The sequence below is a fragment of the Pongo abelii genome, chromosome 6 (genome assembly GCF_028885655.2).
Source record: "Pongo abelii isolate AG06213 chromosome 6, NHGRI_mPonAbe1-v2.0_pri, whole genome shotgun sequence".
In the NCBI taxonomy this organism is placed as follows: domain Eukaryota; kingdom Metazoa; phylum Chordata; class Mammalia; order Primates; family Hominidae; genus Pongo; species Pongo abelii.
The window spans coordinates 84,372,787-84,387,973 of NC_071991.2; the positions used below are offsets into that span (position 1 = coordinate 84,372,787).

Below are 15,187 nucleotides of genomic sequence, written 5' to 3' on the forward strand. Positions count from 1 at the left end.
GTCTCCTCTAAAATATTTCACTGTAGCCTATCAGTGTAACGAAATGGATGTTTATGAATACAGTAGTCTTCCTTAATCCACAGGGGATATGTTCCAAGACTCCCAGTGGATGCCTGAAATCATAAATACTATTGAACCCTATATACACTATGTTTTTTCGATCTGATAAGGTAGACAGCTACTAAATGAATATGAGATGGACAGAGTATATGGTGTAGATCCACTGTATGTTCAAAGGGATGATCCATATCTTGGGTGGGATGAATGGGATGGAGCAAGATTTCACCATGCTACCCAGAACAAGGCACAATTTAAAACTTATGAATTGTTTATTTCTGGAATTTTCCATTTATTATTTTCAGATAATGGTTGACTACAGAAAGTAAAAACAGGGATGGGGGGACTACTGCTTCTTCAAATATGATATAAAGCAATGAATATTCCTTTAAGGAGTGATTATGTCAGTATTACATGAATCAGTTATCAGTTATCAGTTTGTAATAATTGTCAGTATTACATGAATCAGTTATCAGTCACCAGTTTGTAATAATTATGTTTATAGTTTCATCTAGTACTTTGTTTAGCCACTGCTGTTTAATTTTTCTCTAATTCAGATAAGAAAATGTTATACTTGAACTCATATGTATTGAATTCTTAAAATACCATTAATACATGACTTTTTCAAAACATATTTATGTTATAATAAATGTAAAACTTATCAATATTAATCAATTTGAAAAGTTTAACATCATACAAATTGGTTATAAAAGATTATTCACCAGAACTAAACTAAAACACACTATATTCCAAAGTTAGAATAGGAACACTTAACAGAATATCAGGATCATTAATAGTTAACAATAAATTATTCTATTTTTAAATTTAGATAATTATTTTATTGATAACTAAAAGGTACAGTATTTATCTCCTCTTCTAACATTAGTCTTCTAACACTAAGTAAACCTTCATATGAAAGTAAATAAATGACTTGAAACATGAAGATTAGCTTAACAGACTCCTTCAACTGAAAAAAGCTCAACTTCTCTCAATGTCCTTTTTTATTGTGGCATTTGTTGAAGTTATTTAATCTACAGACTATGTTAATATATTCTTTCCACATTGACAGAAAAATTTACTCTATCTGTACAGATAACTTAAAGATCTGGGAAAGTACAAGTGAGGTACATTTTAAATTTTAAAATGTTTTATAGAGGTATCACATCATAACAACATTGCTATTCAGAAAGAATCAGAGGAAAGGTAACTTTCACTATGTGGCTGTAAAATGGCCTTCACATAAAAACTCATTCTTGTGGTGAACATTAGGTTGATGAAACATAAAAGAACCACTCATCCTTATTTATGATTAATACCTTATTCTTGTACTTAATTTGGAAATATATAAATTAAAAACATTAATATTGAATGTTTTCATAAAAAATAAAAATCTGATGGCTCATAAAAGTTCATGAAAATTATAAGAGTTCAATGTGCCTAAATGGCTTATGGAGTTGCAGTCAAGTAATTAATGAGGTTAAAATAAATGTCATAAGCCATACAAGCACTTGGTTAAAAAGTATTCAATAATCAGATGAAATCTATAATAAGAGTGAATACCCTATTACTATCATTTCATCTTTCTATACGTGGCAAAGTATATTTATCTACTTGTCTTGACTCTATATTGCCTGTATTCCCAACTTCCTCCAAATAACCCTGCTCAAAGGGTATCAAAAACAATTCATGTAAATATGGTATTCTGGACATGAAACGTCCCTTCATTAATGATTGAAGATGATTGCATATAATTTAATTTGTAAGAAGAGTATTTTTCATTTAGTCCAATTTCTCTAGTGTACATAATAGGATACATATTTCTACAAAAGAGATCTTGGAATAAAATTATTTGACTAATTCTAAGATGGAACCAATTTTCCAACCCAATGAGTGTACTAGTCACAGAAGTCAAGAACATTAAACCCACAATATACCTAAATAAGTACAATTTACAAACTAAGTTCTAATCAAATATTATCAGAACCTGAAATCCTTCTGAGAACAATTTATTAAGGGACTCCTCATCACTCATTTCATATAAATGTAAAGAAAAGTGTATTTCTAGTGATGAGCAATTTAAAAAACCATGCTTTGCTGAACGTCTAATGTATGCCAAACATGTATTAAACATTCTCAAGGTTATTTTGTGGACTATTTTGTGAGGTATGCAAATATATCAGGTAGATATTATTATCGTCCCCCATTTTATAGTTTAAAAAACTGTATTTCACCTAATCTAAATGACTAGTTGATGGGTGCAACAAACCAACATGGCACAAGTATATCTATGTAACAAACCTGAATGTTGTGCACATGTACCCTAGAACTTAAAGTATAATAATAATAAAAAAAACAAACTGTATTTCAGAGTTTAAGTGATGTGCCCAGGTTCATACAGTTCAAAGGTGATGAAGTATGTAAACAGGACTTTCTGGCTCCAAAGTCCCCCTGCTCTTTTCTTACATCTTATTGCCCTATTTACCAGAAAAATGATAGTCATATTTAGGCAAAATACAAGATAATTATGTGATCTATGATTAAAACTACTTGATTTCAAAATTTTCGAATACTCAAATACAATCCAGATCTGCCAAGATTATTAAACTTTGCAAATATGGCATTGCGGTAAAGTTATAATGTTACATACTGCCCAGAAATCTCTCGCTCTCTTTCTCTTTTTGAGACAAGGTCTCACTGTCACACAGGCTGGAGTGCAGTGGTGTGATCATTAGGTCATTGCAAACTCAAACTCCTGGGTGCATGGGATCCTCCTACTTCAGCCTCTTGAGCAGCTGGAAGTACAGGCACATACTATTGCCTGGCTTTTTTTTTTTTTTTTTTTTTTTGAGATGGGGTCTTGCTCTGTCACCAAGGCTGGAGTGCCAGTGGTGTGATCATACTCCTGGGCTTAAGTTTTTGGAAAGATACTTATTCTTACAGTATGACATATCTTGTGATGATACTGTTTCTTGTTAATGTTGGTCAAAAAAACTAAATTGATGAGCTATCTTACCGTGTGGAATAAACAGTGACTTAGAAGATTACATTGAAAAATGTAACCTCAGCCTCCCAAGTAGCTGGGACTGCATGTGCCCGCCACTATGCCTTGCTAATTTCATTTTATTATTTTAATTTGTAGAGATGACGTCCCCTATATAGCCAAGGCTGGTCTCAAACTCCTGGGCTCCAGTGATCTTCCCACCTTGGCCTCCCAAAGTGCAGAGATTACAGGTGTGAGCTACTATGCCCAGCCAATAAATCTCATTTTTTAGGTGTGTTATTGAGAGATAATTCCATAAAAGTTCCAATATAAAAACTATTACAGTATAAGTTTATTTCTTGGGTTATAAATTTGGTCCACTGATGATTCTTCTGCCTCCTGAATAGGTGGATATGGCTTAGAAGTCTGTAATTCTAGTTTAGTCAAGCCAGTCTAATATCATTAAATGGAGGAATTCAAGCCTCAAAACTAGCCTAGAGCATCACAGATCCAACTAGTATCCATCTTAGCAATTTTGATGACACATATCAAACATTTCACCAAATATCAACTTTACTTCTATGTTTTCTCTAGACATAGTGAATCTATAAATTTCTCAAAGTATAATCCGTTGTGAATCCAGACAGAACACATAAAATATTACTAGGGTTATAATTCAAACCAGGTCAAATCTGTCAAAAATTATTTCATAATTATCTTTTTTCTTCTTTTTTTTTTTGAGATGGAATTTCACCCTTGTTGCCCAGGCTGGAGTGCAATGGCACTATCTCGGCTCACTGTAACCTCCACCTCCCGGATTCAAACAATTTTCCTGCCTCAGCCTCCCAAGTAGCTGGGATTACAGGCATATGCCACCACGTTCAGATAATTTTTGTTATTTTTAGTAGACATGGGGTTTCAGCATGTTGGTCAAACTGGTCTCGAACTCCTAACCTCAGGTGATCCACCCACTTTGGCCTCCCAAAGTGCTGGGATTACAGGCATGAATGAGCCACTGTGCCTGGCTCATAATTTATCTTTTTTCAATGTAATCTTCTAAGTCACTGTTTATTCCACACGGTAAGATAGCTCATCAATTTAGTTTTTTTGACCAACATTAACAAGAAACAGTATCATCACAAGATATGTCATACTGTAAGAATAAGTATCTTTCCAAAAACTTGTTTGGAAAAAAGTATGCATATGTATATATTTATTCATATATAATTATTCATGTATATAACCATAAATATATGTAACTACATATGTATATATATGAAATTACAAACATGTATGTAAAATACATTTCTCACCATGAGCTATGGTCAACAAGTATGATAAATACTGTTCTAAGTTTTATCGGTAGTACTTATATTTAAATACTATTTGTACCTCACCTTAAAACACATATTTACTAGGCATCTCAGATAAACAGGTTCAATACATTTTTTGGAACCTGATAATCTCCACCAGTTTTTTAATTTAAAAAATTTAGCTGAAGACTCTCTTATTAAACAAGAATTTCCCATATTATTAATTCACATTTTCCTACAGAAAACCTGAAAATCACCATCTTTTGACCTCTTCAGCTTTTCAAATCAATATTTAAAATTAAAATTTGTGAGGATCCGTTCCAAGAAGGCCGAATAGGAACAGCTCCAGTCTGCAGCTCCCAGCGTGATCGACACAGAAGATGGGTGATTTCTGCATTTCCAACTGAGGTACCTCGTTCATCTCATTGGGACTGGTCGGACAGTGGGTGCAGCCCACGGAGGGTGAGCCAAAGCAGGGTGGGGCATTGCCTCACCCAGGAAGCGTAAGAGGTTGGAGGATTTCCCTTTCCTAGCCAAGAGAAGCTGTGACAGACTGTACCTGGAAAAACGGGACACTCTCGCCCAATACTGCGCTTTTCCAATGGTCTTAGAAACCGGCAGACCAGGAGATTCTGTCCCGTGACTGGCTCAGCAGGTCCCATTTCTTTCATCTAGAGGAAATGGATGAATTCCTGGACACATACACCCTCCCAAGACTAAACCAGGTAGAATCTCTGAATAGACCAATAACAGGCTCTGAAATTGAGGCAATAATTAATAGCCTACCAACCAAAAAAAGTCCAGGACCAGACAGATTCAAAGCCAAATTCTACCAGAGGTACAAAGAGGAGCTGGTATCATTCCTCCTGAAACTATTCCAATCAATAGAAAAAGGGGGAATTGGCTGGGCGAGGTGGCTCATGCCTGCAATCCCAGCACTTTGGGAGGCCGAAGTGGGGAGATCAAGAGGTCAGGAGTTCGAGAGCAGCTTGAACAGTATGGTGAAACCCCATCTCTAATAAAAACACAAAAAATTAGCCAGGCATGGTGGCACGCGCCTGTAGTCCCAGGTACTCAGCAGGCTGAGGCAGGAGAATTGCGTGAACCCGGCAGGCGAGGGTTGCAGTGAGCTGAGATCATGCCACTGCACTCCAGCCTGGACGAAAAGAGTGAGACTCCACCACAAAAAAAACGGGGGGGGGGGGGGGAATCCTCCCTAACTTATTTTATGAGGCCAGCATCATCCTGATACCAAAGCCTGGCAAAGACACAACAAAAAAGAATTTTAGACCAATATCCCTAATGAACATCAATGCAAAAATCCTCAATAAAGTACTGGCAAACCAAATACAGCAGCACATCAAAAAGCTTATCCACCGTGATCAAGTCAGCTTCATCACTGGGATGCAAGGCTGGTTCAAAATACACAAATCAATAAACATAATCCATCACATAAACAGAACCAAAGACAAAAACCACATGATTATCTCAATAGATGCAGACAAGGCCTTTGACAAAATTCAACAGCCTTTCATGCTAAAAACTCTCAATAAACTAGGTATTGATGAGAGGTATCTCAAAATAATAAGAGCTATTTATGACAAACCCACAGCCAATATCATACTGAATGGACAAAAACTGGAAGTATTCCCTTTGAAAACTGGCACAAGACAAGGAGGCCCTCTGTCACCACTGCTATTCAACACAGTCTTGGAAGTTCTGGCCAGGGCAATCAGACAAGAGAAAAAAATAAAGGGTATTCAATTAGGAAAAGAGGAAGTAAAATTGTCCCTGTTTGCAGATAACATGATTGTATATTTAGAAAACCCCATCATCTCCTTAAGCAAAGTATCAGGATACAAAATCAATGTGCAAAAATCACAAGCATTCCTATACACCATTAACAGACAAACAGAGAGCCAAATTATGAGTGAATTCCCATTCACAATTGCTACAAAGAGAATAAAATACCTAGGAATCCAACTTACAAGGGATGTGAAGGACCTCTTCAAGGAGAACTACAAACCACTGCTCAAAGAAATAAAAAAGGACACAAACAAACGGAAAAGCATTCCATGCTCATGGGTAGGAAGAATCAATATTGTGAAAATGGCCATACTGCCCAAGGTAATTTATAGATCGAATGCCATCCCCATCAAGCTACCAATGACTTTCTTCACAGAATTGGAAAAAACGACTTTAAAGTTCATATGGAACCAAAAAAGAGCCCACATTGCCAAGACAATCCTAAGCAAAAGGAACAAAGCTGGGGGCATCACACTACCTGACTTCAAACTATACAACAAGGCAACAGTAACCAAAACAGCATGGTACTGGTACCAAAACAGAGATATAGACCAATGGAACAGAACACAGGCCTCAGAAATAACACTACACATCTCCAACCATTTGATCTTTGACAAACCTGACAAAAACAAGAAATGGCGAAAGGATTCCCTATTTAATACATGGTGCTGGGAAAACTGGCTAGCCATATGTAGAAAGCTGAAACTGGACCCCTTCCTTACACCTTATACAAAAATTAATTCAAGATGGATTGAAGACTTAAATGTTAGACATAAAACCATAAAAACCCTAGAAGAAAACCTAGGCAATAACCTTTAGGTCAGGCATGGGCAAAGACTTCATGACTAAAACACCAAAAGCAATAGCAACAAAAACCAAAATAGACAAATGGGATGTAATTAAACTAAAGAGCTTCTGCACAGCAAAAGAAACTACCATCAGAGTGAACAGGCAACCTACAGAATGAGAGAAAATTTTTGCAATCTACTTATCTGACAAAGGGCTAATATCCAGAATCTATAAAGAACTTAAATTTACAAGAAAAAAACCCCAACAAAAAGTGGGCAAATGATATGAACAGACACTTCTCAAAAGACAACATTCATGCAGCCAACGCACAGATGAAAAAATGCTCATCATCACTGGTCATCAGAGAAATGCAAATCAAAACCACAATGAGATATTATCTCACACCAGTTAGAACAGCGATCATTAAAAAGTCAGGAAACAACAGATGCTGGAGAGGATGTGGAGAAATAAGAACGCTTTTACACTGTTGGTGGGAGTGTAAACTAGTTCAACCATTGTGGAAGACAGTTGGTGAAACTCCATCTCTAACAAAAATACAAAAATACATGCACCACCATGTTCAGATAATTTTTGTCATTTTTAGTAGACATTTTAGAAGCAATTCCTCAAGGATCTAGAACTAGAAATACCATTTGACCCAGTGATCCCATTACTGGATATATACCCAAAGGATTATAAATCATGCTACCATAAAGACACATGCACACGTATGTTTATTGCAGCCCTATTCACAATAGCAAAAACTTGGAACCAACCCAGATGTCCATCAATGATAGACTGGATTGAGAAAAGGTGGCACATATACACCATGGAATACTATGCAGCCATAGAAAAGGATGAGTTCATGTCCTTTGCAGGGACATGGATGAAGCTGGAAACCATCATTCTGAGCAAACTATCGCAAGGACAGAAAACCAAACACCACATGTTCTCACTCATAGGTGGGAACTGAACAATGAGAACACTTAGACAAAGGGCAGGGAACATCACACATGGGGGCCTGTCGTAGGGTGGCGGGCAGGGGGAGGGATAGCATTAGGAGATATACCAAATGAAATGACGAGTTAATGGGTGCAGCAAACCAACATGGCACATGTATACCTATGTCACAAACCTGTACGTTGTGCACATGTACCCTAGAACTTAAAGTATAATAATAATAATAAAAAAAAAGAAAAAAAAAAAGCAAACAACCCCATCAAAAAACAGGCAAAGGATATGAACAGACACTTCTCAAACAAAGACATTTATGCAGCCAACAGACACATGAAAAAATGATCAATACTGGTCATCAGAGAAATGCAAATCAAAACCACAATGAGATGACATCTCATACCAGTTAGAATGGCAATCATTAAAAAGTCAGGAAACAACAGATGCTGGAGAGGATGTGGAGAAACAAGAATGCTTTTACACTGTTGGTGGGAGTGTAAATTACTTCAACCATTGTGGAAGACAGTGTGACAATTCCTCAAGGATCTAGAACTAGAAATACCATCTGACCCAGCGATCCCATTACTGGGTATATACCCAAAGGATTATAAATCATGCTACTATAAAGACATATGCACACGTATGTTTATCACAGCACTATTCACAACAGCAAAGACTTGGAACCAACCCAAATGTCCATCAATGATAGACTGGATAAAGAAAATGTGGCACATACATACCATGGAATACTATGCAGCCATAAAAAAGGATGAGTTCATGTCCTTTGCAGGGACATGGATGAAGCTGGAAACCATCATTCTCAGCAAACTATCACAATGACAGAAAACCAAACACTGCATGTTCTCACTCATAGGTGGGAACTGAACATTAAGAACACTTGGACGCAGGGCAGGGAACATCACACATGGGGGCCTGTCGAGGGGTGGGGGGCTGGGGGAGGGATAGCATTAGGAGATATACCTAATGTAAATGACGAGTTGATGGGTGCAGCAAACCAGCATGGCACATGTATACCTATGTAACAAACCTGCACGTTGTGCACAGGTACCCTAGAACTTAAAGTATAATACATACATACATACATACATACATACATGCGTAAAATAATACTTAGAATGACAAGAAAATTAAATTAAGATTTGCTGTATTATCTCAATGTGAGAAAACAGCTATACAAATTGTAACCAAATTTCATGGGCATATATGGGAGGGTCTGACCTACAGCCACTAGCATATTAAAAAATATTCACTTTAGTGTAAAGAGAAAAATGCACTTGGTGGAACTCTGGGATGCCCCCAAAGATATAGGCAGTTTAAGCACCAAAGCATCTATGACTTTCAGTCAAGAAATACAAGCTATAGCCAGGTGCGGTGGCTTACACCTGTAATCCCAGCACTTCAGGAGGCAGAGGTGGGTAGATCACGAGGTCAGAAGTTCAAGACCAGCCTGGCCAAGATGGTGAAACCCTGTCTCTACTAAAAATACAAAAATTAGCCGGACGTGGTGGCACACGCCTGTAGTCCCAGCTTGGGAGGCTGAGGCAGAGAATTGCTTAGACCCAGGAGGCAGAGGTTTCAGTGAGCCAACATCGCACCACTGCACTCCAGCCTGGGCGACAGAGTGAGACTCCATCTTGGGGGGGAAAAAAAAAAGAAATACAAGGTATAAAAATTAGAGCATTATAGAGAAAAAGAAAAAAAGTTTTCAAATGCAATAATCCCTTGGTGTCTTCAAGTGAATTAGCTTTAGGACCTCCCCTAAGGATACTAAAATCACGGATGCCTAAGACCCTTAAAGGCATAGTATTTGTATACAACCTGTGGACATCTGCCCATATACTTTAAATCATCTCTAAGATTACTATGTACTTAGTTGTTATACTATATTTTTAAATGTTATATATTTTTTATTGTTGTACTGTTATTTTTTATTTTTTCTGAATATTTTCTATCTGTGGTTGGTCATATCCTCAAATGCAGAACCCAGGGATATGGAGGGCCAACTGTATGTGCCCCAAATTTAAAGTCACGAAAGCAGACTCTGAATTTTAAGCAGTGATTTTAAATCAAGATACTTCCCATAGAGGCAACTTTAGCCTAAATCAGGCACCAATGTCTTTATTTAATGTTGGCTAATTATTTTCCTGGCCAGATTACTAGTAAGTATATTCCAACTTTTAAGCACATTAACTTCTAAAGTAGCAGTTTTTATTGCTATTAGCAATCTAAAACAGTAATACGTTCATTTAAGAACATGGAGGGTTTTTTTTTCCTATTAGAAACCTACAATAAATTGAGACTTACTGAATACACTGAGTTGCTAAACCATTCAGAGTACAGAATAGTTTATAGTCTCCTCAAATTCTGGAGTAAAGAAATGACAATCACATCTAAAAGAATAAGAAAAAGATAACAAAATGACATATACTTTTACCAACACACAAAGAAGGTATTTCCTAAAGTGGCCAATACCTTTATCGCCTAAAGTAAAAACTACTATTGAAACATTAATTTCAATAAACAAGTTCATATGATTAACTAGAATTCAAGCATTTATAAAAAAGCATTACTCAAAATGAAGTATCCTATTCAAAGTCTCAAAAAAATTTTGATATTTTCACTGTGCTAAATATGGATGCCTTGTAACAGTCACATGCCTAAGAAACCCAATATCAAATACTTTCCAGAAACTAAAACAGAGACCAAGCTATTTAACCAGACTTAAGACCTTAGCTAATAATCTGAAAAAAACAAAAAAAAACAAAAAAAAAACCATAATCCTCAGGTTCTAGTCACTTAACATTATATTTATAAAAATAAAATAGAAGCATGAGTGACAAGAAATCAAGTAGCAACAATCAATGATTTCAATAATAATATAAAATATATATTTATGATATTAGAAATCAATATAATTTAGTCTTACCTCTGAACTGTAGTCATCTGCTGTGGTTGAAATTTCACTTTCCAGCTAAAACAAAAATAAAAACCAAATATAATTATGACTTTTTTGTGCTAAATATCATACTTTACTAAACCATTACTATTGGTAACATATGATAGAAAAGTCACATAAAATACCACTAAAAAACTAGTAAAAATTATTCAAATCTTTAAAATTTTCATTTAATTATAAATAACAATGGCAAAATAATGCAACTAAAATGTACCAGTAGGCATTTTTCTAAATATAAAAGTAGCAAGAGGTACTTTCATACAGGGTCTTATATACATATCATTTGTAAGCCAAAAGCACGAAGTAAGACACCATTCCTCCAATCCTCATACCGTAGCCCCCTCTTTATCCACAGTATTGCTTCCTATAATTTCAGTTACTCATGCATGGTTAACTGTGGTCAGAAAATATTAAAATGGAAAATTCCAAAAATAAACAATTCGTAAGTTTTAAATTGTGCACTGTTCTAAGTGGCATGATGAAATCTTACTCTGTCCCATCCAGGACATGAATCATCCCTTTGTACACCATATCCACACAGTATATCCTACCTGCCCAACAGTTACTTGGTAGCCACCTCCATTATCAGATGCACTATCATACAGTATGGCAGTATGCAGTACTGCAGTGCTTGTGTTCAAGTAATGGCCCCAAAGCACAAGAGTCCTGTGCCTAATTTATCAATTAAACTTTATCATAAGTATATGAGTATAGGAAAAAACACAGTATTACAGAGTTCAGTATTATCTGTGGTTTCAGGTCTCCACTGGGGGTGTTGGACTATACTCTTGATATAGTTTGGCTGAGTTCCCCCATCCAAATCTCATCTTGAATTGTAGCTCCCATAATTCTCATGTGTTTTGGGAGAGACCTGGTGGGAGATAACTGAATCATGAGAGCATTTTCCCCCATACTGTTCTTGTGGTAGTAAGTCTCACGAGATCTGATGGTTTTATAAGGGGTTTCCCTTTTCCCTTTTCACTTGGCTCTCATTTTCCTCATGTCTGCTGCCATGTAAGACGTGCCTTCCGCCTTCCACCATGATTGTGAGGCCTCGCCAGCCACGTGGAACTGTGAGTCCATTAAACCTCTTTTTCTTTATAAATGACCCAGTCTCTGGTATGTCTGTATCAGCAGCATGAAAATGGAATAACACAACTCTCCACAAATAAGGAGGAACTACCGTACCTCTTTAAAATGAAACAAAGTCCTAAAATGCTACTGTTAGAAAAGTTCAGCCAGGTGTGGTGGCTCACGCCTGTAATCCCAGCACTTTGGGAGGCTGAGGTGGGTGGATCATTTAAGGTCAGGAGTTCGAGACCAGCCTAGCCAAAACGGTGAAATCTCGTCTTTACTTAAAAACAAGCCAACCAACAAACAAAAAAAACTAGCCAGGCGGTAGTGGTGCATGCCTGTAATCCCAGCTACCTGAGAGGCTGAGGCAGGAGAACTGCTTGAGCCTGGGAGGGAGAGCTTGTGGTGAACCAAGATCGTGCCATTGCACTCTGGTCTGGGTGACAGAGTGAGACCCTGTCTTTAAAAAATAATAATAATAATTAAAATAAATCAATAAAAAAGTTCAATTTCTCTGAAATAAAAATCATATCATCTTGATGCTAAAAAAAGTAATAACTAAGAAAAAATAACCACTTTTGTTGTTATAACACCTTTACAGTTTACAAAAGCACTTTTAAAGTCATTCTTGTTTCACTATCACATCCCTGGATTTGGGTATGAAGTGAGCAGCTTTTTCAAGCTTCCCTAAAAGTAGTAGAAAGAGTCAAGGAACAAATCCAAATTTTCTGACTCCAAAAGTACTATTTTCACTGTTGACCCTCTCATCTAACCTAAGAATCTCATTTTAATGGTTAGAAAGGTGAGACCCAGAGAGTTTCACCCTTTCATTCAACAAATATTAACTGTCACTGTCTCCTTTCTCATCTACACCTGTGGAAATTCTATTCAACATTCAAGTCTAAGTTCTAAAACTTCCTTCTCCATGAAGTAGTAACTGAGGCCAAGAACAAAAATAAGCTTGCCTGTAATCTAAAATGCTATTAACAGTGGTTCCTAACTCATAAGAGTCTCTTTTTTTTTTTTTTTTTTTTTGAGAGAGTCTTGCTCTGTTGCCCAGGCTGGAGTGCAGCGGCATCATCTTGGCTCACTGCAACCTCCGCCTCCCAGGTTCAAGCAATTCTCCTGCCTCAGCCTCCCGAGTAGCTAGGATTACAGGCATGCACCAACATGCCCAGTTAATTTTTGTATTTTCAGTAGAGACAAGGTTTCACCATGTTGGCCAGACTGGTCTTGAACTCCTAACCTCTAGCGATCTGCCCCCCTCAGCCTCCCAAAATGCTGGGATTACAGGCGTGAGCCACTGCACCCAGCCGAGATTATCTTTTAAATCTGAAATACTTTCATGATACAATCCCTCATATTCGTTAAGTGCATATTGTGTACTAGAAACGGTAGTACTGAGAATTAAATGGTGAATAAGACAGTTGTTGCATTCAAAATGCTAAAACTATAGAATACAGAACCCAAATATTGGTTTGTTATATTAAAAAATAGATAATACACCTTTGAGGCAAATCAAGCAGTAGAGTTGCCACACTGCATTATTTTTAAAATTCCAGTTTTAATAAAACAAAAATTACAAGACATACAAAAAAAGGAAAGGATAGCCTATGCAAAAGAAGAACAATGGTCAATAGAAACTGTCCCTGAGGAACACAGATATTGTACTTAACAAAGTTATTTTTGGTTTTGTCTTGGTTTTTTCTTTTTTTGAGACGGAGTCTCGCTCTGTTGCCCAGGCGGGAGTGCAGTGACGTGATCTTGGCTCACTGCAAGCTCCGCCTCCTGGGTTCATGCCATTCTCCTGCCTCAGCCTCCTGAGTAGCTGGGACTACAGGCGCCCGCCACCACGTCTGGATAGTTTTTTGTATTTTTAGTAGAGACAGGGTTTCACACCATGTTAGCCAGGATGGTCTCGATCTCCTGACCTCGTGATCTGCCCGCCTTGGCCGCTCAAAGTGCTGGGATTACAGGCGTAAGCCACCGCACCCGGCCCTTGTCTTGTTTTTTGAGACAGGATCTCACTCTGTCACCCAGGCTGGAGTGCACTGGTGTGATCACAGCTTGTTGCAGCCTCCACCTCTTGGGCTCAAGCGATTCTCCCACCTTAGCCTCTGGAGTAGCTGGGACCTCAGGTGTGCACAACTATGCCCGGCTAATTTTTTTTACTTTTTGTAAAGACAGAATATCCCTTTGTTGCCCAGGCTGGTCTCGAACTCTTCGGCTCAAGTAATCCCCTTGCCTCCGCCTCCCAAAGTGCTGGGATTACAGGTATGAGCCACCACGCCTGGCCAACAAAGATTTTTACTCAGCTATTTTAAATACAGTCAAATAACTAAAGGAAATAAAACCTAAAAACAAAACAAAACAAAATTTAAATTGTAAGAACAACACCTCACCAAATGAAGAATATCAATAAAACAAAGAAATTATAAAATAATCAAATAAAAATTCTGGAATTGAAAAGGAAAATAAATGAAAAGCCACTGGAAGGACTCGGTAGTAGATCTAAGCAGGAAGAAGAGAGACAGCAAACTTCAAGATAGATCAATTGCAATTACCCACTCTGAAGAACAGAAAGATGACTATATGTTAGACCATTTAAATACCCAAAATATTTTAAAAGGCTGAATTTATATAATATAAAATGTGTGCTGTAACATCTTTTGTCCCTAGTAATGATGTTTGTATTAAAGTCATTGCAAATAGACACAAAAAAAGCATTTAACAAAACTCAACACTCAGGTTGGGAGCAGTGAGTGGCTCATGCCTGTAATCCTAGCACTGTGGGAGGCTGAGGCAGGCAGATCACTTGAATCCAGGAGTTCAAGACCAGCCAGGGCAACATGGCAAAACTCTGTCTCTACAAAAAAATACACAAATTAGCTAGGTGTGGTGGCATGGGCCTGTAGTCCCAGCTACTTGTCGGGCTGAGGTGGGAGGATCACTGAAGCCTGGGAGGTTGAGGCTGCAGTGAGCCATGATCGCATCACTGCATGCCAGCCTGGACAACAGAGTGAGATCCTGTCTCAAAAAACAATAAAATAAATGGATGGGCATGGTGGCTAATGCCTGTAGTTCCAGCACTTTGGGAGGCTGAGGTGGACGTATCACTTGGGGTCAGGAGTTCGAGACCACCCTGGCCAACATGGTGAAACCCCGTGTTGGGCGTGATGGCTCACAATCCCAACTACTCAGGAGGCTGAGGCAGGAGAATCACTTGAACCTGGGAGG

The 15,187-nt window shown here is 37.7% G+C and overlaps 1 protein-coding gene across 7 annotated transcripts in view; it reads right to left on the minus strand.

The window, feature by feature from the left end:
- AKAP9 (A-kinase anchoring protein 9) overlaps window positions 1–15,187 on the minus strand; it is a 166,704-nt gene that overhangs the window by 116,608 nt on the left and 34,909 nt on the right. For all 7 annotated transcript variants that reach the window (XM_054559493.2, XM_054559490.2, XM_054559492.2 and 4 more), the window contains exon 3: window positions 10,847–10,891. In XM_054559493.2, coding sequence (XP_054415468.1) covers window positions 10,847–10,891 — 45 coding nt within the window. The remainder of the gene's footprint in view (window positions 1–10,846; window positions 10,892–15,187) is intronic.